The following is a 23,626-nucleotide window of genomic DNA, read 5'->3' on the forward strand; positions in this document are numbered from 1 at the left end:
CATGCAAAGTATGTGGGGAAGGCAAAAAATGGGTACCAGGGATTTATTTTGGCACCTCATGACATTATAAGCAGACCTGATTTCCTTATGTTTTTCCTTCTATAAGATTTAATGTTGTTTATTGAGAAATAATTACACAGCACTGGCTTAGCTTTTATGCCTGTTTGAATTTCCCCTCTTTTGTATATTAATATAGAAGAAAATAAACGATGAAGCATGGACAACTTTGTTGGCGGCAGTCCTAAACTGTTTGATATGCTATCTTATTTAGCCACTTACAAACATAAAAACCCCACATTTCCCTGCTTGTAGCACCCTCTGCAGTACAGCCACTTTAATGCAACTGGGGAAAAAACATCACAAAGCTCTGGATGAAGACAACATTCTACAAATTTTAATTATAGTACTTTAAAATATTTCAGATATCAGTATCAACAGTATACTGACAGCAACCCATGCTAATAATTAAAAAAGGAAATAATTTTAAAGAACTACAAACAGGAACTATAAACAACGCCGCTGTTTATTCAGAACATGTCATTTAAGACAAACACTATACTGTTTTTATCTGGTTCTATCTGGGAATACTACCAGAAAATACAAGCTGCCAGTCACTCAAAATACAAAATAGAACAATTAACTTACCATCCCTGTTAGACAGCAAACACACTAGGCCGTTAAGACATGTGTCAGTCACTTCCGAGATGTTGGTTGCACATCTGCCTATTGCCTGAATTGTAGCTGCAGCAAACTGTTTATCTTGGCTTTTCACATAGGTCTGAAGAAAATAGGAATTTCAGTCTTCAACACATTGGTCTCATCAGTTAAAATCTTTAACAAACCTATCCTTCCCTTTGGAAGCTACCTTCAGTTTTTTTAATTAGTGAATGTGAGTGATATAGAAATAGGGCAACAGGCTATCTTCAGTTACCCAATGCCAGAAAGGATTCAGCCACCATGTTATATTAGTAGTGGGTAGCAACTCAAAGCCAGTGATTTTGAGTGCAAGAACAGCATGGTTCATGAATAGTTCTCAGAAATATTTCAATTCATTTAACTTGCTGAATCCAAGAACAAACAAACAAACAAAAGGCGATAGTGAAACAATTGCTGCATGTGAAGATGCGAAAAATGGGTTCTTTGGAACACCGCAGATGTTCCAAATATAAGTATTATATACCAGTATGTTCTGAAACAACCTATCTTGGGTCAAGAGCAATGTGAGTCAATCAAAAAATACAATCAGAATGTAAGACAACTCCTTTCTAGAATACTAGTATCTAGGGAGCTTTTGCCCATCTGCAACTTGTAGCAGAATCAAGCTGATTTACAACAAAATACAAACCATATTTTGTGTTCTAAGGGTGATATTCACGATCACAAGTGGACTTCCCCTTACTACCCGCCCCCAGCCCCTGTAACCTCCCATGCACTTTCAAAGTATGCATCAGAGGGTTGGACAACCCTCCATAACAGATCTGGGGTGCACATGGGGGCTATAAGTGTGAGAAAAGCAAGAAGTCCCATTACACAACTGGAAAACCACTGCACAGTTGGGCAGGCATCACTAGATAAAGTTTCAAAACCTTTAAAATAAAAGAAAGGAAGCTGTTTTTCTAATGGAAAAATCTGGAATAAAAAAATCTCGAATCAGCTTAAGCATACGCTTCAAGTGATGTTTCATAGAATAAGAATGATGCACAAACCTGAAATTCTCTGAGAAGAGTTGAAATGTTGGCCTCATTTGCTAAGTTAGTTAAGATTTCAAGCTAAAAGAGAAAAGAATCTGATTAGGAAAACTTGGAAGAATAAGGAATGTTTTCTACATTGTGAACAGTTCTGAATTACAAAACGAAAGGCTGGAAAATAAATCACCATGAATTTTTAATAAGAGAACAGTTGTCAGGATTAAAGGAATTGATTTGAAAGCTTTGTATTAGCTCATATGATCCATATGGATTGTAAGAACTCCTAACATGCCCCATGCCTAAGGCAATGTTCTGAAGCTTCTATCCAGGTGTAGAGGAGAGGCCTTTTCTGAAGTTGGAAAAAGGAGCTAGAAAAATAAACACTATGCCTGTATTATATAACGCTTCAGGAGTTGGAAACCTCTTGCCTGTTGGCCTAATTAGGCCTGCCATACTTCCCCATATGGCCTGAAAGGCTGTTGTGGGCAAGCCACACTCACCTGCCCTACACCTGAGTAAGTCTCTGCCCCACTCTCCAGTTTTAAGCTGCTGCGGCGTTGGGACTTTTCCTCAGACACTGGAATCACTGACCCATAGTGCCTCCATCTTGGCAAGATTCAGGTATGTTCCCTCATCCATCTCACCACTGCATCCAGGTGCTAGTTCATGGTCTGCACTGCCTCTCCCAATTCAGATGTTAGGGAGAAATAGAGCTAAGTACCGTCAGCAGTTCGAAAACACGTCAAAGTGCAAGTAGATAAATAGGAACCGCTCTGGCGGGAAGGTAAACGGCGTTTCCATGCGCTGCTCTGGTTAGCCAGAAGCGGCTTAGTCATGCTGGCCACATGACCCAGAAGCTGTACGCCAGCTCCCTTGGCCAATAAAGCGAGATGAGTGCCGCAACCCCAGAGTCGGTCACGACTGGACCTAATGGTCAGGGGTCCCTTTACCTTTATCATCAGCCTATAAATGACATCTTGCCCCAAATCTCCCCATGACCACTCCCAGAAGCTTCATGTAGCTATTAAATAACATTGGGGATAAAATGGTGCCCCAAGGCATCCCATGGCGTAATTGCCAGAGGGCTGACAATGCTACTCTGTGAACTCAGCCATGAACCAAAACTACTGTAACACAGTTGGTTACAGACGCTTTGGGTTACAAACTCGGCTAACCAGGAAGTGGTTGCTCCAGGTTAAGAACTTTGCCCCAAGATAAGAATGGAAATAGCATGCCAGCGGTGCAGTGGCAGAAAGCCCCATTAGCGAAAGCACGCCTCAGGTTAAGAACCGTTTCAGGTTAAGAACAGACCTCTGGAACGAATTAAGTTCTTAACCCGAGGTACCACTGTACCCCCAATTTCCATTGCTTGGAGCCAGTCCAGGAGGACACCATAATGAATGGTAATGAAAGGTAAAGAAGCAGAAGCAGGGTCATATGCCCCTTGTCCCACTGTCAGCAAAGACCAATTCAAACCAGATTCAAAAAGGTCTAGATAGGTGACCTTTTCTACTGCCTTCCCTAGGAAGATCTTTGCAACTGGTTCCACATCAACTTCTTTGCGAGTGGCTCTCTCAAGGCAACAGGGGCCACCCCTTCACGTTATGAAGTGCTAATTACATTCTGGACCCAGACAGACAAACACCCTTTGTGAGATCCAATAAGCCAAAAGGGACAGGAATCAATAGGGTCTATGGTTGGGTGAATAGCCTCATCTGGCTGCATAAGCTGAAACCTATTCCACAATGCATCATCAGTTGTGGCACTGGGTACCTGACTTGGAACTGAAGAGTCAAGGTCACTCTGAAGTTGAGAGACTTTAGACTCAAAACATGTTAGTTATTATATTCTGTACTCAGTTCACAATTTCACATCTGCATTTCTAGTGGTGTATATATATATAAAATATACACAAATTTATGTAATCCCAATCTTTCTAATAACTAATTACGGAAGAAAGTTGTTCTCTTTTCCCCTGCTACATCATTCTTTGCTTCCTATACAGTAGATCAGGCTTCCTCAACCTCGGACCTCCAGATGTTTTTGGCCTACAACTCCCATGATTCCTAGCTAGCAGGACCAGTGGTCAGGGATGTTGGGAATTGTAGTCTCAAAACATCTGGAGGGCTGAAGTTGAGGAAGCCTGCAGTAGATTATTTAAACAAATTACATGTAACAACTTACGTTTCTGTCCTCATTGACATTAGTAGAGATTAATTAAATGCAATCTTTTACTTATTGCTTGCTATAAATTGGACTAAGGTTCTGCATTAAAAAAAAAGTCTTCCTTTTAAAGACTCAGCAAGCGATTTTATACTTACTAGAAAGCAAGCCCTGTTCAACACAAGTTTTCCTGCTAGTTAAACATGTGCAAGAGTATGCTATATACAATTTAAATTGTTCACAACACAGAGTACCATATATACTTGAGTATAAGCCGACTTTTTCAGCACATTTTTAATGCTGAAAAAGCCCCCCTCGGCTTATACTCGAGTGAGGGTCCTTTTGGGCTGCTCCTTCCTCCGCCCCCGACTTTGCCATTGTCGGAGGAGGAGCGAGCAGCCCGATTCCTCTGCTGCTGCAGCCACCACCAGGTTTCTGGTGTGGTGAACTGGCTTATACTCGAGTCAATAAGTTTTCCCAGCTTTTTGTGGTAAAATTAGGTGCCTCGAAAATGTTTGAATGTTAAAATGAGGTTGGTTATAAAGAAAATAGGGCATCAGTGACATGGTAAAAAGAAATATGTAAAAATGCTTTGAAGAAAAAAAGGGGTAAGACCAGAGTATTATTATGTCAAGATTAAACAAATGATATAAAGGATTAAGTTATAAAAAATATGTGATAAGTGGTTTTAAAAGTAAAGGAAACTAAAGGCATAATATGTTGAAATGTATAATATTGAATAAGATTGGAAAGAGGGTAGGGAATTGCTGAATTTGATTGTGTAAAGGGGAACACAGAAAAGGGAGATGTGAGGAAGTCAGGAAAGAGGGTTACAAAGATAGCAAATAAGAAATAATTTTTTCTCTGTTTTTTGTTTTTTGTTTGATTATTCCTTCTTTCTTTTTTTATGTTTTCTTTTTCTTTTCTCATTGTTAAATTGTGTTGTTTTTGATCGTCTTCTTTTGTTGTTTTTTCCTGATTGTGATGTTTGCTTTGTTGTGTAAAACTTTAATAAATATTTTAAAAATTTGAAAAAAAAAAAAAATTAGGTGCCTCGGCTTATATTCGGGTCAGCTTATACTTGAGTATATACAGTATATTCCTCATAATATTGCTCAAGATAAAATTTCCTAAAGAGATGAGCTGGAATTTTGTTCTTTTTGTTTTAGCATTACAAAAGTGTTATCTTAAGGTCAATGCTGAGGAACAAATATATTCATCCTATTAAGAATAATTAGTGTATTTAATATAAATATAAAATATAAAACCATACCTTTAATATCTTGATCATAGTTGGATCAGTTGACCTAACATAGAAACTCTTCAAGTAAGGCACAAACATGCCCTGGGGAGGGAAAACACAAATTAACAATATTTAGTAATTATACTGAGGTTAAAATGTAGCAATTTTGAAGTTATGTATTCAAAACGTCAAACCTTGTGTTGGATTGACATCGTTGCTATATTCTGGAGAACAATGTACTGTACTTCCCTAAAAGTCAATGTTAGATAATTAATATGCATAACTCTCAAGCACTGCTCTATTAAAAACATTTTTAAAGAGCTAGATTCAAAAATAAAGGTTATTTAAATTCTTAGAATGCTCTTCAAAATGATTTTGAAGATATGTTATATAATGGAATATCCAAGTTTTGTTTAAAGTACTAAATGGGTTCAGAGTTATTGCAAACACTGCCAACATTGATGGAAATGAAATCTGGTACACTCCTTTGAGAACCTTGATTAAACCCATATAGTCAAAGTAAATTTACAGAAGCATACCTGGTTTCATTTCATTTTAAAAAGCCAGGATAGGTGTATATAGGGAACTAACATGAGAGAGTGGTGGCAGGAGAGGGAATGCATAAATCCTGAAGCTTAATCTTTAAAACCTACTTCCATTGTATGCTTGTGCCAGATCTTGATTTTGAACCAAATTTATACCTTATGAATGTACACTATACTTCTTTTCCAGTGAGCTTTATAAAATTGAGCTTATTAAATACTATTAACATGTTTCAGATTTTGTAAATATTGATCAAATCCATGTATGAATAATGAATACCTAAATTACTGTTATACAAATGAAAACCAGTTTACCCTTTCCTAACTTTTCACCAAACAATGTTGGGAAAATCAGCAGAAAAGTATGCTTGATTTACCTGTTACTACGAAGTAAACGTACTAATGATTTAGCAACAATCCCAGCTTCAGATTTGGGTGCTACATGCCAATAAAGTTGTGCAATTGCCATCACCACCTGAAAAAATGACGACAAGTCACCTCCTTTCATCTGGTAATTACGCTTTTCTTTCACATAGGATAAACATACTTGCATACAGAAATTTTTAATTTCTTACGTTTCTTGAAGCAAAAGAACATATTCAAAGACATCAGGTATTACATTATTTTCTCTGAATTATAAGCAGCTTTCTTAGCAGATGAAAAAACAAGTGTAGGAAAAAAAGCTAGCTTCAAGGTCTAACTCCGCCCCCCCCCCCGGCAGCTTTAAAATATACTAATCCAGAATACATGGCAAGGTAGGCCTGCACGTTACACAGTGGTTATGTTTGGATATCAATTGAATTCAGTAAAGACTATTTTCAATGGTTAAATTAAAAAACACAGCCTGGCTTTAAAAAACTCCAAAGACATTTATAAAGAAAGTTAATCTTACGGCAGCATTCCGGCTTTGTAGTAAAGGCTTTGTATTTCGTATAAGCAATCGGTGGTCTGGGTCCATAGAATAGGGCTTGTTCGCTTCCTGATTTTTCTCTTTCTGCTCTTCTTCAGATCCATAGAAATTCTTCTCACTATACTCTTCCAGAATTCCCTCCTATCAAAGGTGAGAAAAACGCATACAAACATACATATTGCTTTACTTTTCACTTTCAGGTAGCACCAAAAACATAAATATGGTATGTCACCTTCTAAATTTTGTTTAGCATCTTTTGAATTTGAACTACAGCTCAAATTTCTCAACAGATTCCTGGCAAACACTGTTTCTTTCTCAGAGCCTAAATTAAAAACATCTATTGGCTGCCTGGGCCTCTGTAATTCAGCTGACCAAGCAAAAGCTCAATAAGTAGTATGTCTATATACTGGAATAATAGGAGGAGAACCATAAATCAAATACAGCACGAAACCTTAGAGATCAATCAGTGAATCTTCCAGGGTACAAAATCTATTCTCCCAAACAGACCAATACTTTCATATATGCTTAACCACCCACTTCCCTGAGACCATCAAGAGACATTATGAGTTCACATAAAATAACAGCCTGATTATTTGGCATGTTATAAAAAGTACAGTGGTACCTCAAGTTAAGTACTTAATTCGTTCCGGAGGTCCGTACTTAAACTGAAACTGTTCTTAACCTGAAGCACCACTTTAGCTAATGGGGCCTCCTGCTGCTGCCGTGCCGCCGGAGCACGATTTCTGTTCTCATCCTGAAGCAAAATTCTTAACCTGAAGCACTATTTCTGGGTTAGCAGAGTCTGTAACCTGAAGCGTCTGTAACCTGAAGCGTATGTAACCTGAGGTACCACTGTACATGTCTACTTCAGAAGCCTCTTTGTGCTTAATAGGGCATTCTGCCAGGTAAATGGGTACAGGACAGCAACCTCAGAGTTTAGGACAGTTATGAGGGAAAACAGGGCACTTGTGATTTTAACAGCTGTATCTTCACTTGGGAGATACTCAGCAATGGGCCAGAGGTCTGTATAATCACTGCAATGACTGAATTCATGAGTAAAACGCACAGTGCTAGATGTAGTTACTTTATCACCTTTTTTGTTACCCACTGAAGACAAAGTTGCCAGGCAAGATCTGAATTCTTATCCCAACAATTATACCAACCGCTAATGATTCTGTGTAATTAAGCTTGGAACGTACATTTTAAAATCAACAGCTAATGAATTGGTGAACTTGAAAGACATGCTTTCAAAGATACTCATTTATATGAAATAAAAGCTAGAGTGTTTACGCACTAAATATTTTAAGTCTTATATCAGTATGACTAGCACTACTGTACTATCACAAAATCCTAATAGGGATATGAATCTTTATTCTTTTATAAGAATGAAGATAATTGGGCTTGTACCAAAATTAATACACCGTAAACTATGATCTTCCTCTGTTTATTGGTGGGACCCTTTACCTGTTGAGGCACACAAAATAATTCAAAATTACTAATCCTGCAAGAGCAGAACATTTAACTTGGGGAGGAGGAAATATACTGCTTTGAAAAAGAAGGTAAATTCATAAAATAAAAATGCAAATATGCATTTTAACATTCTTGAATGTATTAATCTGAAAGGTTTAATTTCCATTTTCCTGCATCAGCTTTATTTATAAAATGTCGTGCCCTATAAATATGCTGTTATTTTCTATAGTCAAGCACCCCCTTAACAAATCTTCTCATTAATATGTAAATTTAAAGTCAATCGGTCTTCTCCCTGACAGCACCATGAATTCCTAGTGCACTGTATAATCGGTTTTGACTTGGCAACCACTATTTATCAAAGATGTCAGTTAGAAAAATTATGGAAAATGCACTGCAATTGATATGACTGCAATATACTTTGTCAACAGTTAATTGTTCCTCAAATCATACATTTACATATAAACAGTCTAAATACTGATCTATAATGATGCAAATAAACTAAATTAAAAATCTGTTCTACTACACAAGAAACCTTGTTATGTGTTTATTTAAGAACCTATTGAAAAAAGCACGGAGACCTGCTGATTTCAAAGAGGTTCTCCTTCTATTTTAGCAATTAAATTAGCAAGAAACCAATCTGGTTTCTGAACTTTCTTGCCCTGTGCAGACATAATACTGCCAATCTCTTAATCATGGTTAAGAGACAGAGTGGCTTCCAGGTTTACAAACACAATCCTCTTTCTTTGTCAGTTTTAACTGTGCTCTAGTATTACATATGGACTGGTACTAATCTGGGCTACCACCGGTGCAGTGGTAATGAAAACAACACTAAAGGAGAAGCAGCACGTAAACCACTTGCAGTTTCTTAACAACATTTATGAGTTTAGACACACTGCAGTTGTGCTGGGCCTCTATCAGGCAGCATGTATGAGTGAGCAGCTAGTGATATTGCCTGTTCTTAAAAACTGCAATACCTTGTCATCCTTGTGGCAGCAAAAGCTAAAAATGTGCCCATGCCCACAAGAATGGTACAGAAAGAAACAAGGATTTGAATGAAAAGTGAGATAACTACAATACATTTTCCAATAGCAACAAAAATACAACTTCATTTGTTGCAACTATTATGAAGGTTTGGGGTAAGATATGAAATGCTGTTGTGGCAATTCATCTAAAACTCCTTCACAACTGAAAATTTTAAAAAGTGGCTGAAACAACAAACATGAATACTATGCAAATATGAAGGGGAATGACAAATGGGAAGAAAGACTTCAGGATTGCACCAATCTCATCGCTGCTGAACCTGTTTATCATGAATACAGCCACACCCAGCCTTCGAGTCAGCAAAGGAAGATACAACTTCCATTAACTGGATAACCCATTCTTCAAGGAGATCCCCAAAATGAAGATGGGTGTATAGCATTAATTGATCCCAGTGAGATGCTGATATAGTCTCCAGAAAATGGCTTGTATATGCTGGCTGAAACTTATATACAGTGGTACCTCGGGTTACATACGCTTTGGGTAACAGACTCCGCTAACCTAGAAATAGTACCTCGGGTTAAGAACTTTGCTTTAGGATGAGAACAGAAATCAGGCGGCAGCAGCAGCGGGAGGCCCCATTAGCTAAAGTGGTGCTTCAGGTTAAGAACAGTTTCAGGTTAAGAACGGACTTCTGGAACGAATTAAGTACATAACCAGAGGTACCACTGTACTCTAATGGGCTCTAAACTGGCAATGAGTGACCAGAAAAGATATTTGTGGTAAATATCGCAATAAAAATGTCAACAGATGTAAAGTGTGCAACAGCTGTGAAAAAATTCTATTTTAGGACTCATCAGAAAAGGGATTGAAAATAAAACTGTCAATAGCATAACATTATACTAATCTATGGTAATCTTTTAATAGTATGTGCATTTCTGCTTGCGGCACCTAAAAAAGAATATTGTAGAACTAGAAAAGGTTCAGAAAAGAGTACCCAGAATGATGAAGGGGAATTATGAGGAAATATTACAGCATGAATGCACAAACCCAATCTGATAAAAGTGTCCTTTATTCTTGCCTATATGAAACAAGTCAAAAAGCTAAACATTATTCCATCATTCATTGAATCATATACAGTGGTACCTCGCAAGACGAAATTAATTCGTTCCGCAAGTTTTTTCTTGCGAGTTTTTCGTCTTGCGAAGCACGGTTTCCCATAGGAAAGCATTGAAAATCAATCAATGCGTTCCTATGGAGACCGTCCGGGGACAGAGGGGAAGCGCCGTGCGCCTTCCCCTCTGTCCCCGGACCTGTTTAAAGCAAGGGGCGGTGGGGAGAAGATTGCTTCTCCCCGTTGCCTGCCCCGCAATCTCTGGGGACAGAGGGGAAGGCGCACGCGCCTTCCCCTCTGTCCCCTCTTTTGAAGCAAGGGGCGGAGGGGAGAAGATCGCTTCTCCCCGTTGCCACCCCTTGGTTCAAAAGGGGTCCGGAGACAGAGGGGAAGGCGCGCTCTGTCCCCGGAGATTGCGGGGCTGGCAACGGGGAGAAGCGATCTTCTCCCTGCCGCCCCTTGCTTCAAAAGAGGTCCAGGGACAGCGGGGAAGACGCGCTGCACTTCCCCGCTATCCCCGGAGCTTGCGGGGCAAGCTTCGTTTTGCGAAGCAAGCCCATAGGGAGATGCGTCTTGCGAAGCGGCTAAGAAAACGAAAAACTCCTTCGTCTAGCGAGTTTTTCGTCTTCCGAGGCGTTCGTCTTGCGGGGCACCACTGTACACACTAGGGGCTGCCACCACTGCTTGCTCCACCCACCAACCACACCTACCTCCTTGCCAACAGCCCTCCCCCCCCCCATGACCAAACACACTCCCTTTATGCCTCCGCCATGCTCACCAACTCTCCTTTTAAAAATTTGGGGGCAGTGCTTCACAGAGTGGCTTGCTAAACTGCTGTGTGAAGAGCCTCCCCTGCTCCATTATGCCTTGCTGCAGATGTGTTTAACAGAGGGGAGAGCAGTACACATTGCCTCCCCTCTCCCTGGGCCTGCCTACTGGTGTGGCCACCAATATGGCAGACGATGACTACACCTTACATTGTGTGTGCGCGCGCGCAAAAGTTCTATTCTGCCAACATTAAGGGGGGAAATATCATGGTGTTGCACAGCATACAATTACATTCTTAAAACACTGTATAACCTCCTGTCAACCTTTGGGATAAAGCAATGGAAAAACCCAATCCAAGTGTCTGCACACAACATGTAGGCTAGGACATGTGATGCTTAGAAGAAGCCTTTCAAACAATATATGCAGAAGATGAAATACCACACATGCCAACACAAAAAACAGTAACACACATAACATTATCTTGTAGTACTACAAGTATTACTAGGGGATGCAATTTAACATACAGTGATACCTCAGGTTAAGTACTTAATTCATTCCGTAGGTTCGTTCTTAACCTGAAACTGTTCTTAACCTGAAGCACTACTTTAGCAAATGGGGCCTCCCGCTGCTGCCACGCCGCCACCACACGATTTCTGTACTCATCCTGAAGCAAAGTTCTTAACCCGAGGTACTATTTCTGGGTTAGTGGAGTCTGTAACCTGAAGCGTATGTAACCCAAGGTACCACTGTATAAGTGTAGGAAATACAAGTTTACGACGGGATGAGAGCAGTAATAGAATGATGGTAAATCATTTCGTATCTGAAAATGCTCTCACCAGTTTTAAAATGCAGGAAGCCAGTACAACTCAATCTGACAAACAATCCAATACGATCAATAATCCATTAAGTAAGCCTTGTATTTAACAAATCGCCTGGTAGTAATAGGCAACCAAGAATTCCATGCAGATGAGTGGGCTGGCAGAAAAGGAGAAGATCATTTCACTCCTTCTCTACCAACCCACTTTGTTACTGTACTAAGCATGAGGAAAGAAGGATCTGTTTGTCCACAACTAGTACAAAACAGAGATAGATCTGTTCTTCTCCAGCAAAACTGCTTGATATAATGGTTTTTTTCTACTTTTTTCTGCAAGGTAGTAACTTTTGTGAGCCAAGTTACAAGACTGCACTAATCTTCAAGATCAATCTATCTACCTGACTGTAAAGTGTCAGAAAGTGTGGCATTGCAAGTGTATTTCCAGAAAGACGTACAATGACTAAGACTTCATTTAGAAGATCCAATCAAGCCCATACTAGCTGATGTGGAGAGGAGTTGACTGCTCATTCCCCACAAAAATGCTTTCTCTCAGAAATCTACAAAAAAATGATAAGTTTATTCATTTTGATACTCATTGTCTGATGGTCTTGATGCGTGACAAATCACTAACGATGCTAATAAGCAAACTGTTGGATCAGTTGTACTGGCCATCTGAGAGCTATTGATGTACATTCCTGAAAGTGTTTGTTACTAAGCCTGCTCCTAACAAGCTAGAAGTATTCAAAGTAACTTTTTAAAAGTTATTTACCTCTTTCCAAGGGCTGACAAACTGCATGCGTGCATATCGAGTCAGCATGTGGATGATGACAACTTGTCCCCATTCCTCCACATCCACCAACAGATTACAGAGTTTTCTGTAGTTCTTGTGAATCAGATCTATTCTGTCTGGACAGACTTCTTCAAATGCCATCACAACACTTCCTGCTACAAGCTAGAGAACAAGAATCAAGCATATAAGAATCAGTAACTTCAATGGACTTACAATAAGTTTGAATGACAAGCTGTAGGAAAGGGCATGTAGGTTAAGACTACTCAGCAAGTTTGTGAGAAATGCAGCTGCTATGTGGCCTTTATTTCATTTTATTTCCTATCTTGTGGAAATGCTCTCCAGACAGTGGATGTGCCACTTTATCTAATTGGCTACATCTGCTTTCTTAATTGTCCGTCATTGATATGACTTTATTCATTGGCAAAAAGCACTTAAAGGTGGGAAGAGCACTTCTCAATCCAGAAGAACTCAGCCATAGAGGACCACTCTTCAGGCAGATGTGTGATTTATTCATTTAAGATTATATACATATAACTGGGTCTATGCCCCTGCTCGCTCTGCTCACCAACCCCGCTGCCATTCCTCCCATATTAACCCCCTCAAGCTTCTCCTTCCCACCTCATGTAACTACAAAGTTTGCTTTTAAGATTCTTATTTCTGAAGCCACTTCTCTCTTCTATTCTGCAGTCCTGCTTCGCACCTCTTTTCACCTTCATCCCCATTTCCACATCACCTCCTTCTTTCTTTTGTGCAACCCCATTACATGCAAACCAACACCATGGTAACCCCTTGCATCTTCCTCCTCCCAATTATGGAGCCATCTCCCCCTCCTTTTCTTCAGACCCCTTCAGGCCCCTGCTTTCATCTTCAACCCCATTCCCTCCTTTTTTGGAACTCCCTTTGCACCCCCCATTTTCACTTTCACCTCCTTTTCCTCTCCACCCTTCTCCTTACTTCTTCAACTCTCCCTTGCACACAGATCACTCCCATTTCCATGCCTTATTCACTCTCTCATTGTACAGCCCCCTTGGCACACACAGCTCATGATGATATATGTTACTGTAGCTTTAATATGAATATGAGCTTAAGAGCAAGCCCATCAGCTATCTTGTTCAGTTAGATAAGGTGTAGTTCAGTTGATGGATGTAGTAGGTATAGGGGCGTCCACTTGTTAATATCACTTCTAAATAACAGCACTGAATCTGAAACTTGAAGACAACACATAGTACCAGGAGTAAAATACATTGTAGGATGGTACTATGGAATATTTGAGGGCTCTTCATTCTTCAATTCTTTCACACAGTGTTTGAAACTCATTGTTCTAGGCGCATTTTGCGACTGGGAATTTCATAAATGCAAGCAGTTTTTGAGCTCTGGGCACTGTACTATGCCTAAGATTTCAGATTAAAATCGCCACTGTTACTCAGAAGTAAATCCCAACCAAGTTCAATGGGGCTTCCTCCCAAGTAAAACGTGCATGGATTGGGTACCTGAAAACTATCTTTTGTTTTCCTTTAAACCCAACATGTTTTGTTTAGATTTTAGTTGCCTTGTTTAATGTACTTTTAATGCATGATGTGCTTTTAAATTTGAAATATGCTAGCCAGTTAGTTATGATGGTTTGAGTAGCGCATGTTAAAAGTGTTATCTACCTCAGACTCTCACAGTGATGCTTAAAATCAAAACAAATTTTGGAGTGGGATCACTGAAGGACCCATAAGTCTTTGTCCATATGCCATAAATGAGTAGTTATATCCACACTAGTGTTTGCAGACTACATTATTGTCCATATATACCAGAGAAAGCAAGAGATCATATGCCAACCTCTTAAAACATACATAACAAATTCAAACTTTATCTTCCCCCTATAACAGGGGTCTGCAACCTTTAAGACAAAAAGAGCCACTTGGACCCGTTTCCGAAGGAAAAAAATCTGGGAGCCGCAAAACCGGGAAGGTGATGTTGGGACGGTGTGTGACTAACGCACGCACCACCCCCATGCGACGTCACAGCCAGTATAGCGCCCGCCACAGTGGGGAGTGTCGGGGTGCACAATGCGCCTCCTCCCCTCGCTAGTATCCGCCCCGGAGCCGTGGCAAAGGTGTAAAAGAGCCACATGCGGCTCCGGAGCCGCGGGTTGCAGACCCCTGCCCTATAATAATATGCAGTACAAAAGGTACATATTAGCCACATACACTCTCACATTTCTCTGTCACAAAATTATATTACATCCTAGGATTGTTCAAAGATTAATGAGATTACCTTCCTGAATGATAAGCAGTGTGCCACTTTATTTCAGACAGTCTTAAAAAACCATTTTGAACCTTTTGATTTTTTTTATCTACCAATTGTTGCTTGTACAAGAGTTAGCAAAAATACAAGTAGTACTGAAAATAATGCATCTCATTGCCCTGTCAGCTATCAGTTGCAAATATGACATAACCACTTGTCACTGTGTATTGCCTATTATCTCTTCCCACCCCTCCAGCAACTGCTTTAATAAAATTTTGTTTTGTTTCCACGACATGCTATGCAAAATAGCTACTATGATCAAGCTTCTGTATGAAGCAACTGATATGTATGCAGTTAAGCATGCATGTGAAGCCGCTTTCTGTAAGAAAATTAATGTCACCTTCTAGCAGAGCACTGGGGATCTGCATTTCAACCTCTAAAATTTCCCCAATGATTTAAAGTAAGCAATTAAATAGAAGTACAATTTATTGAAATGGCACTTTTGGAAAAATATTAAATACAACGATATTCACTTGTTAGAGTTTTTCCCTATTTTTTGGTTGACATTTGGTTTATTAGTATGCACCTACGATTACAACTGAAAGAAAACAGCTCAGAATATAGTCTTGCTATTATGCTAAACAAGTTCCAAGTCCTGTGGGGATTTCACAAATTACCAATAACTATAAACGTGACGTTGCATTTATTGTCTCCAGCCCTGCTATGTACTGGTACCTGCTGGTCCCAGCATGTATACAACTCATTCCATAAAGAAGGGAATTGATTATTTGTAAAGGACTAAAGAAAATGCATTATACTTACATTTATTTTCTATATCACATCACTTGTAGGAGGAAAATGTCTCATTGTTGACATTTACAATCTTTTTCTTTCTACAGTTTTTACAACTATTTACATTAGTTAACACTGCCATTAATTAATATTATCAACATTACCTGACTACATAACAAAATGTTGCATATATAAAAAACAATTATTTCTGTCCATTCCCCCTATTTACATTATCTAAACACATACATATACCAAGATCCCACAAACAACCTATAAACCTGCAATTATTTAGCTAAACATAAAAATTCGTAATCATTGTAGCTACAGGTGCTACTTCTCCACAAGAGTTTTAAGGGGAGTGAAATGAAGAATAGTTACTCCTCATTTGCCAATATTCAATTTAAATTTCATATTACCCTAAAATTAAGGCTACACACAGAAAGCTCAGAATGTTGCTTTTTAGCTAGCTAATTACCAGTTAGGCAGAAATTGACATTTCCAAGACTACTAATAGTAAACTAAGGCACTGTTCTTTCTACACCTTGGAAGAGGGTGTGCAAATTCAGTAAACACAGAGGTGGGGCAAAATCAATTTGTGTATTTAGAATGGCAGGTCTTTCACAAGGAGTAAGAATCTTCAGCATCCACTTTAAAAAGTTCATTGTATTTATGAAAAGATAGAGATATGAATATTAACTTATTTGTAACAACTCAATCATATAACACTACACTCCATCCCCCACGCCAGAATTTACAAACATGTTCTGCGCTAAACATAAATGATTAACAGTAAGTTCTTTCCAATTCAAGCTATAATTTGAATTGATTTTGATTCTACATGTTTTTAGACAACAGCACACCTCAAAGCAAATTTCCACTATGCTGGGCCCTATCTAAATATTTGGGAAACAGCTGATGATCTTAGTTTATTCAATGTTCAATATCCCATAAAACATTGAATTAAAACAAAATGATTCAATCAAAACATTAAAAACAAAACAAAAAACAGTTTACAGTGACACTGACATACTGAGATGAAAATTAAATAGTTTTTTTGTGCAAGAAAAAATAAATCATACCTACAAAACTACCAATGAGCTCAACAAATTCAAATACAGCTTTCCATTTATGTATTTTTTATATTAAAGCAATAAACATGGTTCATTTGTCTTTCACTGGTTGCCACGTTTTTCTGTGCTGTTGCTATGAACTTCAGCCATTAGCTGCGCTCCAAGGTAAACTACATGAACCATCAACAAAAGTGACACCCAATCTATGGAGTTCATATTTTCTCCAGATTATCTATGCTAGTTGACAAGCTGGTAATGAAAAAAATCACACTAAGCAAATGGTTCCTCTAATAACAATAAATTTTCTATAAAATTATGAAGGGTACAAAATGTTTCCTTGCATCTATTTTGTCATGAATTCTAATTAACGTTGCAAAAACCTGAGAGTGCTGGGTCATCACAAGAAGTGTATCGAGGTTTGATTGATAATATGGTGCAAGTTGGCCTATGCTGCCAACATTTCCTTCTCTTAAATTAATGGCCATCCCACCTGCCCTAATCATACAGCCCAAATGATATTCCCCTTCTTATTTCAATTTTCTGGAAGCATGGAAGCTGGTAAAGATCAGTCATTTATCTTCTAATAGCTGGATAATAGATCTATCACAATACAGCATCTGCACAAACTCAAGTTATTTTCCCACCACAGCAGTAAAGCTTTCTATCAACATTGAATCAATAACTTTGGAAAATACTAGGTTACCCTTACATCTGTAATCTGAACGCCACACATTACTTCTAGCATATCTGTTAAATATGTTAAAAGAATGCACCTTACTTTGTTCCATTTTCCCAACGGTAATATTCTAGTTTAGAACACATCAGTAATCTCATCACAAAGCCATCACCAATTCTTCAGCTCATTTTTAACAAGCAAATTATTTGACCTCCCAAGAGTCAGCTGCTACAGATAATCCTATCTAGCCTTCACAGGGCACATGGGCACTCAATTTGCTTCAAAAGAAAGCTGTATTTACACCCACAGCTGGAGACCTTAAAAGCCCTTTGAACTAAGAATCTGCTATAAAATAGCGGTAAGATTGTCATCTCACTCCACAACTTTTACATTTTGTGTCTAAGGATGAAAGAAAACCATTTTGTTTCTATTCAAAATTCCAGGGAGCCAAAATATAACAAAGTCCATAGAATGGCAACTTGTTACTTTCCCAACATTCACCTTGGATCACCCTAGGGACTCATATGACAATTTGGATCACAGTGAAACAGTGGCCAGAGTGTTTTCCCTAAAACTGTAAGAGGATGCAATTTTTCTTCTGATTCACACATGTCAATAATCAGGGCACGGATTAACGATGAAAATGCTCTCCATACCAGACTGTATACCGTGGTGTTGTGTGTGGTCTATAAAAGCCAAATCTGCTAAGGAACTAATCTGAATACAGCAGCCTTCTCAGTAGCTACCTGGACATTTAGAGTGAACATCTTTCAAAAGATGCTGTTGCTTCTAGAACTGGTTTCCAGCATTCACATTCAAACAGCTACACAGGGGGAAAGGAAGAAGAAACTTGACGACTGAGTTTTTATGGGTTCATTTACATAAGAATTGATCTTAAAATGTCTCTTCTTGGCCTCAGTCCTTTCAGAAAGGACTGAAATATAAACAAAAAGAACTAAGCAAGGCACTGGTAACATGCTTCTCCACCTACAGTGCCAAATTGTGTCTTCTGCCTGTCTATAGTCATTCTACCCTGTTCAGATTAAAGTTTAAAGTACCATAAAGTTACAGGTGAAAAGAACAGTTTTGATTGCATTACAAAGAAGCTGAATCTGTATTACTTACAGTGCTCTTGTCTTTCAGCAGCTTCTCTATCACTTCAATTAACAGTTCTTTTTGCTCAGGATCAAGGCTAAAAAGTGAACAAAAAGAATTCAGATTTTCTCATTTTAAGAGTGGAATTATGAATTTCACCAAGGCTTATTCAAGCTACTTCTTACTGAATGGGCTGCAAGTCCTGCACACCATCCTTTCAACCCTGCCCATGGAAATAAAATATTTAAAGTTCTATTAAGAATATTCTGTCAAGCTGTAGGCTTCATTTCTTTGTTTTGCTCAACAGGCTATGTTTTAACGGTGTTTGGTGCTATTTCATTGATCTTCTATTTACGGTGGGAGGAGTTTATCTGACTAATGAAATAACTTTGATAAGTGCTGCAAATATACAGCACTGACTGGTCTTCACTATGTTAATTCAGAACCTTTAGTCAAAGTTGTCTTGCTCATTTTATGCCCATTAGCAGGAAGCAGTTATCAAAAGCTGTAGCTAAACTTCATTATAACACACTCTACTGAGCACTAAATACCTATCTTCCATATTTATGGCTAGAGAACATACCTGTAAAGCTTTTGGATTGCATGGGCGGCATTTTTTCTAACGTAAGGTGATAAATCAGCTGATGCTTCTTTGATAGCAAGCATCATAATCGGAACAATAATTGGCACTCTGATGCTGGATAGAACTCTCAAAGCACTTGCACGGATTAACTGATTAGGATCCTAAAGTAAAAATAAAATACCAATAGTCATTAGATAAATTCAAGCATATGCTCTTTTGTACTGGAGACTATTTTTTAAATGTCATTTTAAGTTCTTAGTTATAATTCAACACTTAGTCAAAATAGTCTCCAGTACAAAGGAGTGCCTTCCATTTATTGCTACTATTGTAAACAATAATTCTGCAGGCAAGTCACCATTGTCTCGTTTTCCAAATGAAAACATCAAGATTAAGAGAATCATTTGCCCAGGACCAAAGTAGTCCATAGAAAGAGGGAAAACTGCAAGAGATATATCAGATGTTATACTGTATTGCAACAATGTTACTTTGTCAACCCAGAGAGATACCTCATAATTAAATTTAAAATCTTGATTTTGCTTTATGATGATAGTTAAATTGCTTGTTACTGTATTTAAAGGATCTAGGAGTAACATTGTATTGTAAAGATTGTAACATTTTGTCTCTCTCTTTAGATTCCCTGCTGTTTGCACAGGACTGATACACAGTTCAAGCCTGTACAGTACTCAAGTCTACACGTAAGAAATATTTCTCCATACTCTTAACACCACCAAAGTTGTTAAAAGCACCCGAGCTCACCCCACAATCCAAACCCAAATTATGGGGAAAACTGCTCTAAAGCCTGAGACAGCCATGGCTGTAGCAGCCAAGGTTTACATTTTCCTTTTCTCATCTGGGCATGAAGCCCTTTTCAAGAAAGGCATGTTACCAAGCGATGAAGGCAGGATCTTTATAAAACGTGGATGCAAATCTGGTATGCTTTTAGACAATATTCTGATAAAATAAAGAGAAGCGACAGCCAAAGTAGCGTAAAACATCAAAACTAAGGATTGCTTAGCTTGAATGTCAATACCAAGCAAGGCTTTAAAATGTTCAGGCACTGACTGCATAATTTCTAAGCTGCCCCCAAATCAGAACAGAATCAGTCAAACATGTGCTTCTGATCCTACCTTTTTAAACCTAAAACATCTCACTGCAGTAGCAAGATCTCATTTCCACATCCCCATGGTTCTGAGCCCATTATTGGGAAAGGCATGTAAATGACACATCAGAGTTGAAGAACTTCATCTCTGCTACATAAACTGATTATCTTTTAAATTAGGAATGAGGGAAAGCAGTCTTTACAAAGTTCACAAACTTTCTGCTTGTGTGTGACTAACATGACTAAACAAATGCATACTTGATATACAAAACCAGAATATTTTCTAAGCAAAGCTGATCCCCCAAATGGAGTCTTTGTTTAATAACAGTAGCCATACCAAGTAGGCCAGCAGCATCACCATAAGGTTCTAGGACATGTTAAATATTCCTCTATTCATCCTTAGCTAGTTAGTTTTTGCTTTCCCCAATAAAAATTATGTGTACCTTTGTAATGACAGACAACTTCCCAGGAAAACACTGCTAACTAGACATTTACTCACTTTCAGAGCACGCTGAAAGGTGCTAATTGATAGCAATGCCAGGTCCTGCTGCTCCTCTGCATAGCGCATCAGGTATACGTATACAAGTTTTTTAATCTGAAAAACAAATTAGTTCATAATAGTAAAAAACAAACTGGTAGCAGACCAGCATAAGATACAAACATGCAAATAAAATAAAGCACATAAGACTTAAAGAGGAGAGGGATAAAAGTTAATAGATAAAAGTGGTTATAAACTTAAAGGAGATAGACACAAAAGACAAGCGGTTGAAAGGAACAATAAGGGAGGGAACGTGAAGCAGCACAGGTCTTGCATTCTGATGTTATACTTGTTGAGGTTCATGATAGTCAAATCAGAATCATTTAATATAGTTCAGAATATACACTCTAACAGATGTCCAGGAAGAATTTTGCCTTCCAAACATATTTTATGCAATGTCTATTTCTGAAGGGGCACAGTCATGAAGAATGGTCATTGTATCTTCCCTAGGACAACAGATTCACAGATTAAAGGCTTCCAAGCTCTAGTTTCATAAGTACTACAAATTAGTCAGTTTGATCTTGCTTAGGCTTAAAAAAAGTATGCTTTAGTTAAGTTCTAAACGAAGTCTGTGTATGTTTAACTAAGCACAGAAAAAATTGTTCTGAGTTACATATTGACCATAAAGGTTTATATTGGAAACTCTGAAAACCCCTTAACTACAGCTGTGCTATAATTATTATCACTATATGAAGAAATATTTTTTTGCCCATTCTGCCAAAAAGCAAGATAATGAATCACAGAAGGTTAGGAGCCACTAAATTATTTGTTGTTCTACTATGAAGAAGCAGCAATCAACACTGACAACAAGAGGCCTTTGTAGTGAATGACTGCAGGTGTGCAGAGAAAGCCTACTTTCCTTGAAACCACTCTGAGACTAGAGGCAGGAGGACTTAGATTTCGTGCCTAGACCATTCTTTTATCATTTACCTTCATTCAATGTTACAGCACTCCTCCCTTTAAAACTAATAATAACAGTGCCATATTAGAGCTGAGGAACACAGGCAGATCTGTTTAATTAGTTTATCAATACAAGTATATCAAACTTCATGAGTTATTGACTAAACCTTTGATTATTTCTGTTCTACACCACCAATTGCTTTCTAGGTCACTTTTCTGCATCTTTTGACATGACACATATAACAAGACTAGGGCAGAACGCTCTTATGAAAATGAATTTTACTAGAACAAAAAAACATTTTTCACTAGTATTGAGGGCAAAAATTCCTTCCCACCCATGTCACATGCCCTCTGTGTGATTCCAGTTTTTAAAGGGAATTCTAAGCTGGAACACCACCCACAGAAGAGAATGAGTGAACAAGCATGACCCATGCCCTGGTTCTATGTTGGCAGAGTACACAGCATCATTGGCAAGTATCCAAAAGGTCACTTGGCAAGCCTCAAGTTACAACCAGCTCCCCTCCCAGCAGTCAAAATGCCATTCAGAATGCACTGAAACAGTGCAGTTTTTGCCCACAGAAAGGTTGTTTTATTTCTATTGCTACAGCACTGTAAAGAAATGAAACATGCAGAAACCTGAGGCCTGCTATAAAATATAAGTATTCTAACATGATGCAGTCTTTTGCTAGTTATTGTAGAAAAGCACCAGAGGTTAATTTTATTTTGTTCAAAGTTCTTGGATCCAATGGTACATGTCCAGTATCTGTCCAGCACATTGTTCACCTAACAAGTATTTCACCACTTTACTATGTACCAAACAAATTCTGAATACAGTACATGATTTCCTCTATTTCAGCATACAGTTAAATCTACAAGTATTTTTAACAGTGAACTCTGATAAAAAAACACTTTCATGGGTAGAATTGAAAATATTTACATTATAAAAGAATAAAATTGCAAGAGTATAAGCTTTGTTATCATACCTCAATATTTTTACTCGCTACATTCTTCACTACAGAAGGAAACAATTCAGATGCATTCTTCCCTCTGGCAATCATCTTGGAACAGAAAATAAAACATTTATTATAGTATTATAGAACTGGAAGAGACCCAAGGGTTATCTAGTCCCAACCCCCTGCAATGCATAAATAATTATATGATAACAATTATATTTCTGCAATGCAGAAAAATTATAGCACACTATTTTCAAATAAAGTCCATGATTATGCTATCATGGACTTAAATTAAGTTACTATATTTCACTTCTGAAATTCTTCAGAGCATCTTCATCTTTAAAGCCAGTTAAATGTGTTCTTTAAAATATCACAAGTTGTCTACTAGATAGCCACGCAACTATTTTTATTTTTTTTTACAATCTGAAAAGTGTATGAAAGATTTACAAAACACAAGCAGTTCTGGTATTTATTGGGTAAGAAAGTAACAAACACAAAAGGAAGGCAAATCAGAACATTCTTGGCATTTCTATTCAACTTTATTAGTCATCCTCTGCCTCTCTGCCAGGATATCCTGTGAATTTTTGCTCTGATACATACCTAGCTAAATTAAGATAGAAATTGACAGGACAATCCTAAGAATGCTTACTCAGAAAATCCACTGATTTTAGAATTACTTCTAGGTAAATGTTTACCAGATTGCAGCCTAACTTCACCATTTCCAGAATTAATGCTTTCCCCTCTAACAGGTCTCAGATAATTTGGCTGAGCAGTTTAATACATATGAAAAAAGTTTCAGGCATATTTATAAACACACACAATTTGTTGTGATGGTATATTTGGAATATCACTAGCTTTAATATATATCATGAAAATTCACATGTATCTTGCATTATTTAACTGACCAACCATAATAGCTGCAGTGTACCATGTAAATATGTATTTAGGATCTTTTTAAAGTGTATTTTGTCTCATTAAGTCATAATGATCAGTGTAAATCCTCCTTTGTTCATGGCTCATTAACCCAAGAGAACATAATGAGTCTTTCAAAGACCAAGATATCATTTCAGTTTAGCAGCTTTAAATAGCCTGAATGTTAAAAGCTTTGGTATTGCATATTATATAGAATGAGAGGTTAAGAGTTTGCAATCAGGAAAGTTTCTTTACTAACCTGTTGCAGTTCATAACACAGTAAAATGCTGGATATC

At 38.1% G+C, this 23,626-nt stretch overlaps 1 protein-coding gene across 3 annotated transcripts in view; it reads right to left on the reverse strand.

The window, feature by feature from the left end:
- Positions 1-23,626, reverse strand: part of AP3B1 (adaptor related protein complex 3 subunit beta 1) — a 149,641-nt gene that overhangs the window by 85,670 nt on the left and 40,345 nt on the right. For all 3 annotated transcript variants that reach the window (XM_079995362.1, XM_079995361.1, XM_079995363.1), the window contains 11 exons: positions 22,449-22,523; positions 20,527-20,622; positions 18,929-19,089; positions 18,376-18,442; positions 12,460-12,642; positions 6,529-6,687; positions 6,014-6,111; positions 5,289-5,343; positions 5,125-5,196; positions 1,707-1,769; positions 646-778 (listed from right to left, as the gene is read on the reverse strand). In XM_079995362.1, the coding sequence (XP_079851488.1) occupies positions 646-778; positions 1,707-1,769; positions 5,125-5,196; positions 5,289-5,343; positions 6,014-6,111; positions 6,529-6,687; positions 12,460-12,642; positions 18,376-18,442; positions 18,929-19,089; positions 20,527-20,622; positions 22,449-22,523 (1,162 nt within the window). The remainder of the gene's footprint in view (positions 1-645; positions 779-1,706; positions 1,770-5,124; positions 5,197-5,288; positions 5,344-6,013; positions 6,112-6,528; positions 6,688-12,459; positions 12,643-18,375; positions 18,443-18,928; positions 19,090-20,526; positions 20,623-22,448; positions 22,524-23,626) is intronic.

The sequence above is a fragment of the Podarcis cretensis genome (assembly GCF_951804945.1).
Source record: "Podarcis cretensis genome assembly, chromosome: 11".
Classification (NCBI taxonomy): domain Eukaryota; kingdom Metazoa; phylum Chordata; class Lepidosauria; order Squamata; family Lacertidae; genus Podarcis; species Podarcis cretensis.